Source organism: Dunckerocampus dactyliophorus, chromosome 5 (genome assembly GCF_027744805.1).
Source record: "Dunckerocampus dactyliophorus isolate RoL2022-P2 chromosome 5, RoL_Ddac_1.1, whole genome shotgun sequence".
NCBI classification, from domain to species: domain Eukaryota; kingdom Metazoa; phylum Chordata; class Actinopteri; order Syngnathiformes; family Syngnathidae; genus Dunckerocampus; species Dunckerocampus dactyliophorus.
This window is the reverse complement of record NC_072823.1, coordinates 20,241,730-20,258,575: the sequence shown is the minus strand read 5'-3', so window position 1 is coordinate 20,258,575 and position 16,846 is coordinate 20,241,730. Positions and strand designations below refer to the sequence as shown.

General features: G+C 43.9%; 1 protein-coding gene across 2 annotated transcripts in view; it reads right to left on the bottom strand.

The window, feature by feature from the left end:
• The window catches only part of LOC129181582 (filamin-C-like), a 35,037-nt gene that overhangs the window by 8,714 nt on the left and 9,477 nt on the right, over positions 1 to 16,846 (bottom strand). The window contains exons 4-35 of one of the 2 annotated variants that reach the window (XM_054776954.1): positions 15,877 to 16,027; positions 15,618 to 15,736; positions 15,472 to 15,549; positions 15,224 to 15,386; positions 14,402 to 14,602; positions 13,504 to 13,641; positions 13,223 to 13,349; positions 13,015 to 13,151; positions 12,742 to 12,935; positions 12,553 to 12,666; positions 11,855 to 11,998; positions 11,603 to 11,726; positions 11,231 to 11,391; positions 11,058 to 11,148; positions 10,795 to 10,964; positions 10,587 to 10,704; positions 10,148 to 10,410; positions 9,472 to 10,069; positions 9,049 to 9,222; positions 5,945 to 6,107; positions 5,534 to 5,862; positions 5,328 to 5,451; positions 4,324 to 4,480; positions 4,064 to 4,253; positions 3,683 to 3,706; positions 3,353 to 3,594; positions 3,174 to 3,273; positions 2,967 to 3,107; positions 2,429 to 2,557; positions 2,185 to 2,358; positions 312 to 476; positions 28 to 231 (exon numbers count right to left, since the gene is read on the bottom strand). In XM_054776954.1, coding sequence (XP_054632929.1) covers positions 28 to 231; positions 312 to 476; positions 2,185 to 2,358; positions 2,429 to 2,557; positions 2,967 to 3,107; positions 3,174 to 3,273; positions 3,353 to 3,594; positions 3,683 to 3,706; positions 4,064 to 4,253; positions 4,324 to 4,480; positions 5,328 to 5,451; positions 5,534 to 5,862; positions 5,945 to 6,107; positions 9,049 to 9,222; positions 9,472 to 10,069; positions 10,148 to 10,410; positions 10,587 to 10,704; positions 10,795 to 10,964; positions 11,058 to 11,148; positions 11,231 to 11,391; positions 11,603 to 11,726; positions 11,855 to 11,998; positions 12,553 to 12,666; positions 12,742 to 12,935; positions 13,015 to 13,151; positions 13,223 to 13,349; positions 13,504 to 13,641; positions 14,402 to 14,602; positions 15,224 to 15,386; positions 15,472 to 15,549; positions 15,618 to 15,736; positions 15,877 to 16,027 — 5,407 coding nt within the window. The remainder of the gene's footprint in view (positions 1 to 27; positions 232 to 311; positions 477 to 2,184; positions 2,359 to 2,428; positions 2,558 to 2,966; positions 3,108 to 3,173; positions 3,274 to 3,352; positions 3,595 to 3,682; positions 3,707 to 4,063; positions 4,254 to 4,323; positions 4,481 to 5,327; positions 5,452 to 5,533; positions 5,863 to 5,944; positions 6,108 to 9,048; positions 9,223 to 9,471; positions 10,070 to 10,147; positions 10,411 to 10,586; positions 10,705 to 10,794; positions 10,965 to 11,057; positions 11,149 to 11,230; positions 11,392 to 11,602; positions 11,727 to 11,854; positions 11,999 to 12,552; positions 12,667 to 12,741; positions 12,936 to 13,014; positions 13,152 to 13,222; positions 13,350 to 13,503; positions 13,642 to 14,401; positions 14,603 to 15,223; positions 15,387 to 15,471; positions 15,550 to 15,617; positions 15,737 to 15,876; positions 16,028 to 16,846) is intronic. The other variant, XM_054776955.1, reaches the window with a different exon arrangement.

The window sequence follows — 16,846 nt, the reverse complement described above, 5'->3', positions numbered from 1 at the left end:
GTTTGAATGAATGTACGGGGCACATACCAGCGTTCCTTGTGTCCACAAAAAACTCTGCCATCTCAAAGGTGTGTGCCTCCACCAGGCCTTTACCAAAAGCCTTAACCCGGCTGGCCTCGCCAATCTCTGACTGTCCAACCATGATTTTGAAAGGGCTGTTGGCTACGTGCACACCGTTCTTTCTCACGCTCACTTCATGCTCGCCAACCTCTTTAGGGGTGAAAGAGATACCTAAGAGAAAAACAGAAGAAAAGTCAAGCAAATGCAAAAAGCTAGGTTGTTACTTCAAATGTCAGTGAATTTTTTCTCACCAAGATGTCTGTTGGGCAACCTTTTGAGCAGGCAGGGTTCCTCGTTGCCCGATGGTGCCCTGATACTGGCACTGAGAGAGCTCAGGTCTGTTTCGGCAATCTTGAGAGACACATCGGCAGCTGTGCCGACGTTTAGCTGGGAAGTCCTGGTAATGGAGTCGTCCCCTTGACAAGACCATAGATGTTTTGTTTAGATGTTTGCCAGATTTGTAGCAGCAGATAAACAGAAGATCTCCGATTTACAATCCTGAATACCAGCGAATGGCAAAAAAACGTGAGTAATTGATCCATAAAAAAAAATGTTGTTTTGACACACAGCTCGCTCTTGCCCCTCCAAACCCTCCTTCTAATCTTGACATTCTCTAAGGATTTGGGATTGATATTTGCAATAAATTGACTGTTATTACATCCAGCTCTTCAATTGCCATTGTTCACTTGTGACACAATCCAAGTTTAAGTCCTAAATATGCCTCACACACTTATTAAACACATTAAAAATATAAAATCTATAGGTACTCACACTAATGAATGATAATGTATGAACAGAATTTGAGTCATGGAGTAGCCTTTAGCCGAGTCGTCAGGCTAGTGGTGGTGGCTACCAGGTTAGGGAAGATGTTTCTCCAAGCCGCATCTACAGTACATAATCCACACTGCTTCTGAGGCCGGATTGACTGTCGAAGGTGGTTTTTCCATAGCCAAACAAACCTTTGTGTCTTACAGTGTTCAAGGACTGCCGAACAAAGTGGAAAATCTCAACACTTGATGAAAAAAACAGTGAAAAATAAAGACATAAACATGTAAAAACGAGGGCTTTCTAACTGTGGTACATGAATGCTATACATTGTACCTGTATTATTGCGTGTTTATATTTGTATATTATTACCGACTTATTATTAGATATTATTACAGGCCTATGGTCAATAAGCTAAAACAGCCTAGTTAAAAAAGCATATACCGTAAATTATATAAATATAATACCGGTGTATTAGCCGTACCCACTAAATTTTGAGGAAAAAACAGATTTGTACATATACAGGCCGCACCGGACAATAAGCCGTACATGTCCATGTCATAAAATGGCATATTGTGGCACGCATGAGTCTGTGAGGACCAGGCAGCTTTGACAGGAGTCCGTCATGAGCTATGAAAAACTCACAAGCTTGTCAACCCATTGGAAATTGCAGGAGGTCATTACTCAATATAACAGTCTGACAGTCTGATGGCTCGTGAGTGGCTCCTGCCAAACAAAGTGCTACCGTTTCCTCACTGACTCGCAAACGGCACAGTATTTAAACGATTAGTAGTAGTTCTGAAGTAAAGGAAATGTCACGACATTAGAATTGAGCCATAAATTAGCTGCACTTACGGCATAGAATACTGTTTACGACCTTCTACATACAGTTTTTAACATTATTAGAGCCCTCAGACATACAATAACACCCCTACAGTCACCTTTATACTCATATTACCCAATATAGTATATATAATAGAGAAAATAAGCCATAAGTAAGCCCTCTGCTCATGTGTGTTTAAATAAATGTGCGGACAGGAAGTGACATCGGCAATTCAGAGTTGAGTTTTATGGCCACAACAATACCCTGTGTTATTATTATGATTGTGATGATGATTATTGTTATTTTTGTGCCTGTTATGAGATAATTAAAATCTGCAAAAATTGTTGCTTGTTGTTACTTGTTGCTTAATTTAAAAAATGTTTTTAATATTGCTTAATATGCATATATTTGTACTGATAATAGGCCATAGTCAACCACAAAACAGTGTTTGAACAGCTATGATAATGGGAGGGCACGATGTTCAAACCGCAAAGACTGTATATGACTGGAGATGACTGTATATCGATTTCCCTCACCTGTAATCTTGGCAGTGAAGGGGCTGCCGGGAATGTGCTTGTTGTCAAACTTGACAATGATGTTGTAGTCTCCGGGCGCCGTGGGAAGGTAGGACACGGTGCAGGTGCCGTCTTTGTTGTCCTTGCAGGTAATCTCTGCCTTAGAGGGACCCTCCACTGCTAGCGACAGACCACCTGACAGAGAAAATAACCAGTTTCTCACATGCACTTTCACTTTAACTAAAGGAGTTAAATTTGATTGTACCTTCCCCTGCGTTCTTGGTGACCACCGTGAAGGTGGCCGCTCTGTTGACCATGCCATAACTCAGACCTGGACCATAGGCTGACACTACTCCACTGTTCACAGCGTCCACATAGAACTGCAGCGGGCTTCCTGTAGGCCAAAAAATGAAAGCGAAGCAGTTTAGAATGACTGTGTTATAATTTTCATTTGTTAATGAGCAATAAATTCATTACTGTTTACTAATGTCTCAAGTAATCATGTTGACAAAGGCATGAAATTGTTAGTGACGCTGCGTTAGACAGTTAATTAAAACAACATTATTACTTAGGTAACCGTTGTTTTATCTTATGCTAATCACTATACCATTTGATGCTGATGACTGTCTTGTTTAAAGTAAAACTGTATGTTAGATATAGAGGTTTTACACTTTTGCCCAAAATATGACTGCAACGTTTTAAACCTTATCTGAGGATGATGACCTACATCAAAACCAGCCAAAAATAACCTCCTCCCTGGTGTAGATAATCACATTTCCCATGACTTTATAGCTTTTGCTGACCGGGAATGTGGTTGCTGTCATATTTGATGTCCATCTCGTGCAGTCCTCGCTCTGTAGGCTGGTATTTGATTGTGATGGTGCCGTCTTTATTGTCGGTGATGTGTGGACGGGCAGTCTTGCCCGAGGGCATCCGCACCTCACCTAAAAATGGCACTTTGGTGAGTACGTGCCTGAGGTTTACTTTTCTTTGGGTGTTGTTAGTCACACCTGATATGTCTCCTTGCTGTGGCGTGAAGGGCACGAGGAAGTTAACGGGTCTGAAGAGAGGATCCACTGTGTCCCGCGGGGCCACTGGCTCATTCGAGGCCTTTCAGAGAGAAGAATATTAGCTGGAATTGTGTGAAAATCTCAGTTATTAGAAAACATTCAGTGATTTGTGCACCCACCACCACATGGAAGGGGCTCTTGGGGATGTTCTGCCCTCCGAAGCGAATGGTGATAACATATTTGCCAGGTTCAGGGGCTGTGTAGTAAATGTCGAAGGTTCCGTCGTGATTCTCCACCACGTCCATGTCCAGCTCCATCCCTTGTGGGGTCAGTACCTTGCAGGTTACCTTGCCCTTGCCGGCAGCCTTGGCGTCCACTGTGATTACTGTATCCTCTGAGGTCTGCAGTTTCTGAAGGCCCGCTGTTCCAAAAAAAAATTAAAAAGAAGTGTGAACGCAAGAAAGATAAGGTTTTCTAGCAAAACCACAGTAAAATCAACGGCTACTTACATACACCATGTCCTCCTATTGACACTGCAAAGTAAAATGTCATGGTAGTAAATCCAGAAAATCTGAAAGCCATCTCAAATAGTATTCATTGAATTCCACCAGGGGGATACAGAGTATTCATTGTTGTCCGTTTTATTTAGATCATGTTACAATTCTGCATGTTTGTAAGTATACTCAAAATGGACCAAACTTTTTCACTTTTTCTTCAATTTTGAGGAGATTCATAGATTCAGTGCCACTCTAAAGTAAATTTCATCTGAGCTGATCATATTTTTTTTGTTGAACAGCTTTTATTCTGCACAGACAATGTCATAAAGTCTTGGAGGATGCCCAGTGGGATACATTGTGGTCGTCTGGTTTAAGATGAATCAATCCACTCACCTGTGAGTCGACACTTGCTGGCGTCTCCTGTGGGAAGCGACTGAATCCGGTAAGGGGAGTAAGGAATCTCATCCCCTCCGTATTTAATGGTGATGGTGTATGGGCCAATAGAGTCCGGCACATAGGACACAGTGTAGGTGCCATCCCTGTTGTCCTGGATGGTGGCATTCTTTGGCTTGCCCTCTGGGTCCTGTCAGTAGATGTTGGATTATTTTTGGATTTTCGTTCAACAACAGTATGTTGTGTGTAGTTTGACTGACCAGAATCTGCACAGTGAGCAAGCCCTCTCCAGCATCGCGAGCATCGATGGTGAACTCAACAGGAAGGCTGGCTGATACACCTTTGCTGTCCAGACCAGGACCACTGGCACGGACTTTGCTGGCGTCATGCCCAGGCTGAGACATTACCTTGAATGGACTGTTGATGGCAGAGATAATATGGAGGGAGATTAATAAACACAACACTTCTGCGTGGCAGAGCACAGACTACAAGCTAGGAAGGCTGCTGCTGCTGATGACAGAGCGTGCTGGAAAAACATACATTAAAGTAGCAATAAGGAACAATGGACAGACTCGACACTCTGGACGTGTTCTGCTATTCTACTTTGTAGAAGCTGATGTACAATCGCAATGTTTTTTAATCTGTTTTAAAGGTCCCTAGTATGCAAAAGTGACTTTTTAATGATGTACTAACAGTAATATGTGTCCCTAAGACCTTATTATCGCTCTCTTGTTTACACCACTTTTGAGCGATAAGATGCTCAAATGATCGCTTTTGCAGTACCTGATTTTCATGATGTCATGAAGGAAAAACCTCCTTCATCACGGACATGATGCCGCCTCTGACCCGACCCTAGCTAAATGACCGACCTGTGTATATATGGCCACTTCTTCACGGAGGACAGCTTTGTAAAAAAGTAGGCTTTGCTACACGTCTTTAAAAAAAGCCCAGAGCTCTGCCATCTATTATCATTTACAGATGTGACAGCTATAATTTTGATCATTTTCATTTCTTAAGTGAATAATAATATTCATGTGCATTGGTTTCAGCACCTCGGCCTGCTTGTTCCATAGAACAACGGCATGGTCATCTCATTCAAAGACATCTCATTCAACCTCAGTCTGTAAAAATCTCTCAATACGTGATAAGATGTACAGCATACATTTATCACTGTTTAAAAAGCCCACAATTTTTACACGTTGATGTCTTTATGCTTCACTGATCAAGCCATTTCCCACTTTTGTTTTCGTAAATTTCCGCATACCTATGTGGGACCTCCTGCTCTGCATATTTGACTGCCACAGTATACGGTCCATCTTGGGCTGGTGTGTAGTGAACTGTGTGGGTTCCGTCGCCATTGTTTTTAACACCGACTGGCTCCATTGTACCTTTGAAGTAAAACGTGGTGAATTGTTAGAGGTGCAGATATATCATGAAACTGCTACAATATTTGGTGTGTTCTTTCATTACCTGTTGGCCCATAGAGTTTGACATCCAGCGGTGCCTGTCCAGCCTGAGTACAGTCCACTGTGAAGGTTTGAGGGATGTGGGCTCTTACTCCAGAACCCAAACCAGGCCCAGAGCACTTCACCTTGCTGGGGTCCACAGGGTCCCTCACTGGCACCTTGAAGGGACTACCGGGGATGGGATGTCCTCCGTAGTTAATGTTGACATCATAGTCTCCGGGCGTAAAGGGGACGTACTCCACACTGCAGCTTCCATCTTTGTTGTCTTTGCAGGATATTTGGGCCTCAGATGCGCCCTCTATAGTCAGGCCCAAACCACCAGTGCCGGCTCCCCTGTAAAAACAACCAACATGATTCATTTAATCATCATTTAATCATGACAACAAGACACCACTGACGAATGAAAGTTAGCTACCTGGTCTCCACTGTGAAACAGTTGGGTTTGTTGGTTACCCCTCCCTCCAGACCTGGTCCATAGGCCCTCACACGGGTTGGATCACATCCCTCCACCACTGACACTCTGAAGGGACTCTTGGGAACGGGCACATCATCGTACAGCACCTCAATCAGATGCATGCCTGCACACAAACACATAATCAGTCTAAAAAGAACATTTCTATTTGCGTGAGTTGGATTTGAATACAGTGTAAATACTCCCTTTGAGGAAGACAGACATCTGTTGATTTAAAGAAATGCGTCAGAGCTCGTGGTGAAAGGCGTCAATTGTGTTCATTATTATTCTGTTACAACATCTTCCTTTTCACTCCATAGGCCTGGGAGAAGAGAGCGTCATCTCTTTATAGATCTCTATTAATAAACCGTGTCATCCCCCGACTGTAGAGCCGGTGTGCTAGCAGCCTTCAGCACACATACCTGCCTGCTTGAGAGCTTCTGTTCCAGAACAGACTATTTATAAATCAGAGCTTGTCTGGCTCCCTGCTCTCTGGCCCTCACATCATTGCACCACTGCATCATTTGGTATTTATACCCTCCCCAAAATCTCTCTCCCTTTCTCCTCATACTGACTTTTCCCACTCTCTGGTCCCCCAATGGCGCACAATACGAACACCTGTTAGTGATTTTATTTTACTCTGTGTGACTGCGTGTACTAATTCGAGCCTTTAAACTGTTTCACTGTAAACATTGGCCACATATGAATCATGGGCAATGTAATGATGGATAGATCAATTCAGTTTTTATTGGCTAGTAATTTAACAATAACCTTATTGCAGTTTTTCTCCATTGGTTTGGCTCATTCTCAAAATTCTAAGATCATTTGGCCAAACAGTCTTACAGTTCAGCACAGTACCATAGCTCACTCACCAAAGCTCATATCTCTCCTAAAACTGTTCATTCATGCTTCAAAGCTAATTCCATTCCCATATAAATAGTCAGTGCCACCAAAATGCAAAGATCCTTCTTAATTGTTTTGCCTCATTTCCTGAAACAGACCGGATTTTATCAACACTCTTGGTTCTTTGAGCAAAATAAACTTGGATGGTTCAAAACAACATCATGTGTCAAAACTAAATTTGTTCTATTCAATTGGAAATTGTGCTAAATGTAGGTTAACTGTGCTAACTGTGGTATGAATGAGAAATTAAATTCTGTTGTGAATAATTGCCAGGTGGTTTGGAGGTTTGGCCATGTTATTTTGAGAATAGAATTTCGGTTTCAAGAAATGAGCCAAACCAATGGAGAAAAACTGTAATGTGGTTGTAGTTTGCAGTGCTGTTGAACTACACTGTTTCCATTCTAGACCATTTTTGGTTACAACTTTTTTAGTAGAAAATGCAGTTCGCCTATACAATACAGCTATACCGTGCAAAAGTCATAGGCCACCATTAGATTTCCTGTTTTTACAATGCTATAATGACCATTTAGAATAATAATAACCATAAAATAGTCATAAAATATTCCTGTTTCGGCAACTTTATCCAGATCCTCACTATAATTGAATTTAATTTAGTTTAATTTGTGTAATTTCCTCCCCTACAAAGTTCACTGCAAACTCCAACACTGTGCAAAAATCCTAAACCAACATTAGATCTATTGTTTTAGCAATGCTACAGTATAATGACCATTCATAAAGACAAACAGCCATAAATATTGTCATAAAATAATTTCCTTTATCTGCAGTTTTTCCAGATCCTCACCAATATTTTATGGGTTCTTCCTCTGCAAAGTTAACTGCAAACCACCATTAGAGTTCTTGTTTTTATAATCCTACAATTACTATATATAAGAATAATGGGCCTCATTCACGAAGCGTTCTTACGCACAAATGTGTTCTTAAAGCCTTCTTAAAAAGATTTTTGGCACTCACGAAACGTGTTCTTAACTCACAGTTCTTAGATCTAAGAACAAATTCTACGAACACTCAGGAGGACTCTTACACACAAGCAAAGCTTGCACTTTCAATGCGCAATCGCCCTCATGATGGATTTTGCAACCTGATCTCAAAAAATGTAGTGCAAATAAAATATCCCAACAATTATTTATCATCAAAACAACTAAAATATACTTCATCGATAAATATATATTCAAATCCCAATTCATCAAAAAAAAAAAAAGTAGCTGGCTGGACGTGCCCTGCGCAGAGAGAGAATGTATAGGGACCATGTAGATTTATTTGCTGAAAGCCACGAATATTTGATGTCTCGCTTCAGGCTTCAGGCTTCCCTCTCCATTGTTGCAGGTGTGCAGGATCATCAGAAAAACATCGCAATGAAACGTGGTGTGTCTATTGCGCACGTAGCACCCCCAGATAACGACATGCGCCCCCAGCTACGTCTTGAGCCAGAGCACGGGGCTGCTGTATTAATTGGACAGCGTCTAATCAAATGTAACCACAGAAAAAATAAATTGTCACACACAAACTATGTATTTTGACTTTATTTTTCCATCATGATTGTGTAAATATTTTCTAGAGTTTCCGAAATGGTTTGGTTTCTGATTGATGGCCCACCTCCCGTTTCCTCCAGATCCCTCCGGTGCAGTTTAATCTTTTTTTTTTTTACGGCATTTATGTTTCCTGCAATGGTGCTCCATGCCGACTCTTTTTGGATGGCCTGATGACCGGTGGATACACTTGGAAATAAGGTGTTCTTGTGTTCGGTCACTCCTTGTAAAAGCACCTCTATTTCAGTAGAATTGAAGTTTTTCTTTCGTTTGTTGTCCAGCTGCTTCTCAGTCTTGCCCTTGCGCGTTGCCATATCCGCCTCCAGCTGCCTGTTGCGCACGGCACATTTTTTACCTTATATAGGAAATAATAGGCGGTGACCTATGCAAATTAGGGCTCACATGCACGGGCATCGCAGTTGGCATTCATCAACCTAAGAACACCGGTGCGAACGATTATCCCTACTTAAGAACGTGTCGTGAATGTGGCGCAGTTTCCAACCCACGCCTTCTTAAGTACACTTCTTAATAGTTTCCCCCTCTAAAAAGTAAACTTTATCTGTCCTACTCATGTAATGTTTTACTGCGTCAAAATGTGAAAATGGTCATTGACCCTACCATCCTCAAACGGCGTGTACTCCACTCTGTAGGTGCCGTCGCCCTTGTCGGTGATGTAGGCGTCCGTGCTGGTACCCGAGGGGTTGGCAATGTGTGCCTTCACATGAGTTCCTCCAACCTTGTTGAGGGCCCTTGCGTCCACAATGAAGTGGGTTGTGACTTCTCTGAGGACGCCTGTAAACAAAAGGGCCCCTTAAGGTGATTTGCCACTGGGTATAAGGCATCGGCATCAGAGCAAAGCCATTGTTTATCTTCTGAGCGATGTCCTTAGTACTTACAAGATGACATCCGAGAGAAGTAAGTCAATATCCTCATCTACTAAGACGCCAATTATTTTTGGATCATGTCACCACACCAGGCTTATTAAAAAGCTAATGTCATGTGCTAATTTAAACAAAGCAGCTATTCTTTGTCTGTTGTTACCTCTTGGCTCCACTCCTGGCCCATAGACATGCACCCCACTGGTGTCCACAGAGGGGTCCACCTGCAGAGCTTTTGGGAAGTGGGGGATCATGTGACCTCCGTACTTGATGGTAATGGTGTGTGCACCGTGGAACGGCGGAATGTACGTGACGGAGAAGGTTCCCTCTGCCGTTTTCTGGATGTGTACCTCAGCCTTAGCCCCGTTCTCTGAAATAATCTCAATGGTGAGATCTGCGTCACCGGCGCGTGTGCAGTCCACGGTGAAGGTCGCAGCTTCCCCCGCCTTGGCCCTCTCCAGACCGGGACCGCTGGCTGTGACCTTGCTGGGGTCGAAGGCCGGGCGCACTGCCGCCTTGAAGGGAGAGCCTGGGATGTGCTTTTCCGCAAACAAGATGTTGATGGCGTACTCTCCAGCCTCGGTGGGAAGGTAAGCTACTGAGCATGTGCCGTCACCGTTGTCTTGGCACTCAATTTTGGCCTCACAGGGACCCTCTACTGTCAGGCCTAGCCCACCGGCACCAGCACCCTTTGTGTCAATGGTGAACGGAGCTGGTTTACCCACTACGCCTCCTTGAAGACCAGGGCCAAAGGCTCGGACCTGCATTATAAAAATTAGCCTATTAGATGATAACTGTAATATCACTTTACATATTTGGTTATATACGTTTACATTTACCTTTGAGGGATCAGCAGGCATTACCGCCTCCACCCCAAAGGGGCTTCCCATGACAGGATTGCCATCATAGCTGACGTCCACCTTGTACTGACCCTCCTCCGGGGGAATGTATTTCACGTTGTGAACACCTTTAGCTTTGTCCGACTCCAGCTTGCAGGGGATTGGTCGGCCCGTGGGTGAGGTCATCTTCACACCTACGTTGCCCTGACCACCTGCACCCTTTGTGTTCACAGTAAATTCTTGGTCCCTTCCTACTTCTACCTCTGAGAAAAAAGGGGAAAACATTGCAAATTTCAAGTACAATACAAACTTTCTGCAACTCAAAATTCAATCAAATTACTTGCGAAACAGCACAAAAGAAGTATTTATGGCCATTTGTTGGTTAGTTAAGGTCTGTGCCATTTTAATCATCATGTTGTTTTTTTGTTTTTGTACTTACTCGTGTCTAATCCCTCCACTTTCACTTTTCCAATATCCAGGGCAGGTGCAACTGTGATGTGGAAGGGGCTCTTAGGAATGGGATCACCTCCGTGGGTCACTGTGATTGCCATATTTCCCTATACCCAGAAACACACCAAAATGATTTTCCCCCCACAGTGAGTAATCTCTGTATCCAGGTCTAATACAAATGGACTTGAAGGCTCTACCTGTTGAAGAGCGGTGTATTTGACTGTGTAGGAGTAATCATGGTTATCGATGATTTCAAAGTCACGGACCGCCTCTCCTGGGCCCATGGCTGCAAAACATACTTCTGGCTTAGCCTTGCCTGCTCCCTTTGTGTAGATGGTAAAGTGGGTTGGCGTTCCCACCTCCACTCCTGTAACTCACATATTGTTTTTTTCAGTCCAACCATCATTTCTATGACAGCGAATTGGAGTCGGTGCAACTAATAGCCTGCTTATAACCTCACCTGTCTTGTTGAGTCCAGGGCCCTCTGCTCTCACCTTGCCGGCGTCGTGGGAGGGGTCAACTTTGACTTTGAATGGACTGATGGGAATTTCCTGACAAGGTAAATCATGAGAAAATTCATTAGTAATCAAAAAATAACCTCTCCAGAGGTGATGTTGCATAAGCTCGTCTTACCTGGTCAGCAAACAGCACCATGATGGTGTAGCGGCCCGGGCCTGGGGGAGTGTACTTGACAGTAAAGGTGTCATTGTCATTCTTGATGATGTCAAAGTCGATGTCTGCCTCGGCAGGGCCAACCACCCCCGGAGCGCACTTGATTCCAATGCTGATGTCTCCTATTAGGACACGACAGTGAGAATAGATCAGGAAGGTCGTTGCAAATCAGATGCTATGAATAAAAAACACATTTGAGCTCATTGCTTCAGTTTTGTCAGTGCAATTAAACAAAGGCTAATTCCGATGTCAGCATTTAGCGCTCTGGTTTCATTAGGATTCACCTGGGCTGTCAAGTGTTTTTATCACCATCATCGTCTTGTACACGCTCACCTTGACCAGCCTCACTGCAGTCCACAGTGAAGTATGTTGGCTCATTAGCCTTGAGGCCCGTCTTCTCCACTCCGGGCCCATAGACCTTGACCCTGTCTGGATGAGAACCCTCTCCGACCAGCACCTAATGAATTCACAGTGTACTTGAGGATAGGGAAGTTAGCTTAGGTAGGACTGCCATAGTCCTTTTGTTAATACAATTTAATTCTCAGAGTCTGTGTGTGTGTGGGAGTGAATGGCCACACGTCTTACCCTGAAGGGGCTGTTGGGCACGTTTACACCGCCCCATGCTATGATGATGGTATGTTTAATGGGCTTGGTGGGAGTGTACACACATAGATATGTGCCGTCGCCCTTGTCGGTGATTTTGATGTTGATGGCGCAGCCTTCAGCATCCTAAGTTGATGCAAAAGCATGTCAACATCACAAACACATACATACAGCAGAACCACTAAAGTTCAATTCAGAACATCAGGCATCTAAAAACAAGGAATTCAAAAGATTAACTGTTTTTTTTCTGTGAAAGCAAATAGGAAAAATACAATGACAACCATACAACTGGAAATGTATGTATACTATAAAAAGACATCTCTGTCCTGGCTGATCAGTACAATATGGCTACAATCTACAGTAAGTCAACAATAACAAAAGAAGAACAGAATGTACACCGTGACGCGACTCGCCTCACAAGCAGTCATCAAAGGGTGAGTAGACAATTTATCATTGTAAGGTTTTCATGTCAACTTATGTTTACACTTTTTTGCATGTACTGTGTTGCGTGTTGTTATTATGTGACTTAAAACATTGCTTGTAAAATTAATATTGTGGGCATGCATTGACACTAGAATGAAACAATTCTATTGGTGTTTTTATTTCTGGCTTATGAGAAAAATGAGGTTCCCCTGTCCAAAATTTCAGTCAATATTAAATAAATAGAAAGTTATCCTTACCTGGGCATAGAGGGTCAGCTGACCTTTCCCAGCCATGCGGGCATCAATGGTGAAATCAGTTGGTTTGTTGACAGTAACACCAGTTGGCTGCAATCCTGGACCATAAGCTTTAACCTGAACGTTTGGATTTATTTATTAATGACGTGAATGCGTCGTGTCATGCAATATCCGTTATGTGGGAATGATTACCTTCTCTGGGAAAATGTCATTGGCTGCGGGGAGGATGTGCGCCATGAAGGGGCTGTCCTTGATGTCTTCATCGTCGCAAATGACGTGAACGGCGTAGTCGCCGGGTTCAGTGGGCCAGTAGCGGACGTCACAGGACCCGTCACCCTTGTCATCGCACTCGATCCTAGCCTGGGAGGGGCCTTCGATGGAGAAGCCTTCACAAAAAGAGAAGGAATATATTCAAATGTCATATTTGCAGTAATTGTAAAAGACTTGTGTTGATGACAGACTTACCCAAAGTCCCAACATCAGTGCCTATGGCTTCTACCACAAAGTCAGCAGATTTTCCCACCATTCCCGTCTTCAGGCCAGGACCCCAGGCCCTCACCTTCTGGAAGCCTGCTTCCTCACCCACCTCCACTTCAAAGGGGCTAAAATAATAATGCAACATGAGCTTTATTGTATTATTTACGACTTCCAAAACACAACAGTAAGTTCTTACCTGCGTGGGATGGTCTGCCCTCCCCAGGTGATGCTGACTGTATATTTACCAGGCTTAAGGGGGTAATACTCGCACTCATACACACCGTTCCCTACATCTCGCACTTTCACTTGCTCCTGTGCTCCAGCTGGGGACAAACAATGCAATATGGATTCTCATCAAGATAACAGTTATTTTATGCATTTGTGTATTTTGCTCAGCATGAGCTTCTTGCAGCACCTGCTGCCAGAAAGAGAGTGAAGCCATCCAGAAATACAAGATGAGAAAGCTGTCTGACTCACTGGGTCCTTTGACCGAGACGTTCAGTGCTCCGCTGCCAGCTCCCTTGGTGAAAACTTTGAAGTCTGCAACCTCCTTTACTCTCACGCCTTTAGGCTGAAGGCCTCTGCCTGTAGCTCTGCAGGCGTTCGGATTCATGGCTGAAAGGAATACCAACGAGGATGAGCAAGATGGTATTTAGTAACTGTGAGAAGCCAGCAGTTGGCAGCAATGTTAGTAGCACGATACGCATATACAGCCGGAATCCCTTACAGCTTGACTGACAAAACCTGTAACTAAAACCTGTAATGATGTCTTATTGCAACTTCATAACTGTACATACTGGAGACATACTGAGCGACATTTTGACAACAGTTCAGTCCGTCAGTCAGAATTGTTTGCAGGCTGATTGATGCAATGTATGTGCGCTTCAAGCAAACAGAGCAAGCTAACAACGTGGACAGGAATGCAAAAAGGGACAGAAGGATGCAGAACATTGCATCTCAACTCTTTTTAAAAGCTTGCAGGCAGCAAGAAGTTGGACCAAGCACTGCTGTGCACCGTGCACCCCCACCATAGAGAAAGCATGGTGCAGACAGTTTGTTTTTTTTTTAGGCTGAGTAATGAGCAAAGTCTCATCCCAGCATCTCGGTGAGCCATACTAACTTGGACGGACAGGTTTTTTAGGGGGGGGGCCCTTCATTCCAGGAGGAGTGCGCACTGACTGAGGGATTATCTGCAATGGAGCTCCCGTGGGAGGAGCAACAGGAGGTGCTAGAAATGACAGATAAGAAGGGTTATCGTCTAAACTTGGAGGCTGCTCCCAGGGAAACATAACGGTGATGGAATGGATCACCCCACCAGCCCACTAAAAAATTCGATTGTCTAAAAGAAAAATAGCGAGTATAACACATGACTCACCCTCGGCGATGTTGACAGCGAAGGGGCTCTTTGGGATCTCGTGGCCTCCAAACAGGACATGGATGGTGTGAGGACCCTCCATCACGGGGCGATAAGTACATCGGAACACACTGTCACCCTTGTTCTCCAGGATGAGCTCTACGGTGTCCTTTTTCCCCTGAGGATCAACAATGACCACGCTGACGTCGCCATTGCCAGCACCTGTAGGGTTGACAACAAGAAAGATTGTAAGCCTCTTTTACACAGAGAGCCAGCAAAGGTGTCGCATCTGAGAAATTAACAAGCCTTTTGCACAGAACTCATTGAAGCAAGATGTGTCTGCAACTTTGATACTACAGTCCGACAACCCACAATTACATAATTAGATGTGCGAACGTCAACGCCAGTTAGTTTGATGCATAAAGTACTTGTCACAACAGGGGTTGGGTATTACACTTCGCAGGCCAGTCCTGGCATGGCAGAATTCCCTTCCACAGAGGCATAATCCTGCCTCCGATACAGCTCTGATACTACTTCTAAACGTGGACATTTGCTGAGATGAGTTGAGTTCTGTCCATGTCGGTGACATTTACACAGACAAACAAAAATGAAAAAGTTGTGGTGTTGTTTTCTGTCCTCAAGAAGCTCAAAATATATATACGATTTTAGAAAACAGCAGTGTTCATGTGGCTTCAGAATGTAGACCAGTCATGTATCTCACTATCGCCCGAGTAGTGGAGCAAAAGGGTATTACAAGACAAAAACTACCCTTGATGGCCTTTAGGCCTTTTCATTCCTCAACCTCTCATCCACTGTATTCATTTTTAATTTTAACATTCTTACCAGCAGTGTAGATGTCAAAGTAGGTGGGTTTGTTGGCCACATTCCCCGTGCGCTCCAACCCGGGTCCTCGGGCGTGGACTTTGCTGGGGTCGCCCATGTCCTTTGCCACATTCACTGCATAGGGGCTCTTGTCAGTGTCTTGGCCTGCAAACAACACCTTGACCTGATGGTTAAAGGGGGAGAAAAACACCATGTCAGCAATATTTTTTTAGAGAGCTGTTATAAATATAGAAGCAGCTTGGTCTAACCTTGTGGAGACCCTCAACTTTAGGAACATAGGTGACGGTGTAAGTTCTGTTTTTGTCCTTGTTGGGTTTGACTTTAGCCTGCAGCCAAAGAGACAAATGATGGGAGAGTTGTGAACTGCACTCTTGCATCTTTAAGTATAACTTACCTCTTCTTTGTGTCCTTCTGGATCCTCCACATAGACTAAGACCTCCCCACTGCCCGCTTCCAGAGTATCCACAGTGAACACAGCAGGGTGCAGCACCTTGTTGCCATGAGGCTCGATACCTGCCAATGAAAACAAAAGCACCACTCACACATTTTGATTCAGGTTGATTGAAGCATCTGCTACTGCCACAAAGTGACACGAAACCCATCCAGGATTGCCGTATTGACTGGTGTGACCTTTTCCCAGGCAAGCTACCCACCGGGTCCATAGGCTTTGACTTTGTGAGGGAAAAGCTGCTTTGCTTTGAGAGGGGCTCCTGGCTTGAGTTTGGCTTTTGGGAACTGAGACAGGTAAGTCATCACCGAGTGCTCGTCCACATCTGGGTCCACTATCTCCTCAGGTGCGATCACCTAAAGAGCAAACAGATTAATCGGCATAATGAATCTAACAGTATTTACAGTCAGTGAATTTTTTTTAAATGTTCATCTCAACCGTTGGGCGGTCTACATGTCAAGCCTTATACGCAGTTAGATTGGTGGTGATGTCACTCAATAAAACACAGATTCTTTGATGTCCTAACCAACCTCACTTTCAACACTCTCTATTATCATTTGCCATTACCTGAAGAGCAAACAGATAAAACACGATACTAAATCGAAAAGTATTTACAGTCAGCTAAAATAACAGATAACGCTTTGGAATAAGTTGTTGGGTGACCCTTTTAAGACCCCTCTCTGATAACCCTAGTGCAATGGGATTTAGCAAGAAATAAACATATCTATTAGCACCACTACTGACTCTTCTCATCCCTCTAGCACTTTGTCTGTCAATCATTTGCTGGCACAAAGCTGTGCCCCAAGCTGGTTATATTTAACCCCAGTCCTGTGAGGTTAAGGATTGTTGCCTTCAATAAGCCAGCCAGGGGGATTTATACTTAGATACTTAGCTAGACCCTCTCCCACATCTCCTTAACACCCCACCCCACCACCACCACCCCGGAGCCGTCAGTCCCATGACATACAGCCTCCAGCTATCTGGCCAATGCGTATAATGCATTACGATTAGCTAGCCTGCCATTTCAACAAACAACTACAGTAAACAACACAGGGATGGGGCATTAAAAATGGACTGCATGGAAGAATGCACCCTTGATCTGTTTACATCGTTATTCCAAGGAACACCGACATATTTACACCTTTTGTTTTAGAGGCTGGCACGAGAAGGTGTTT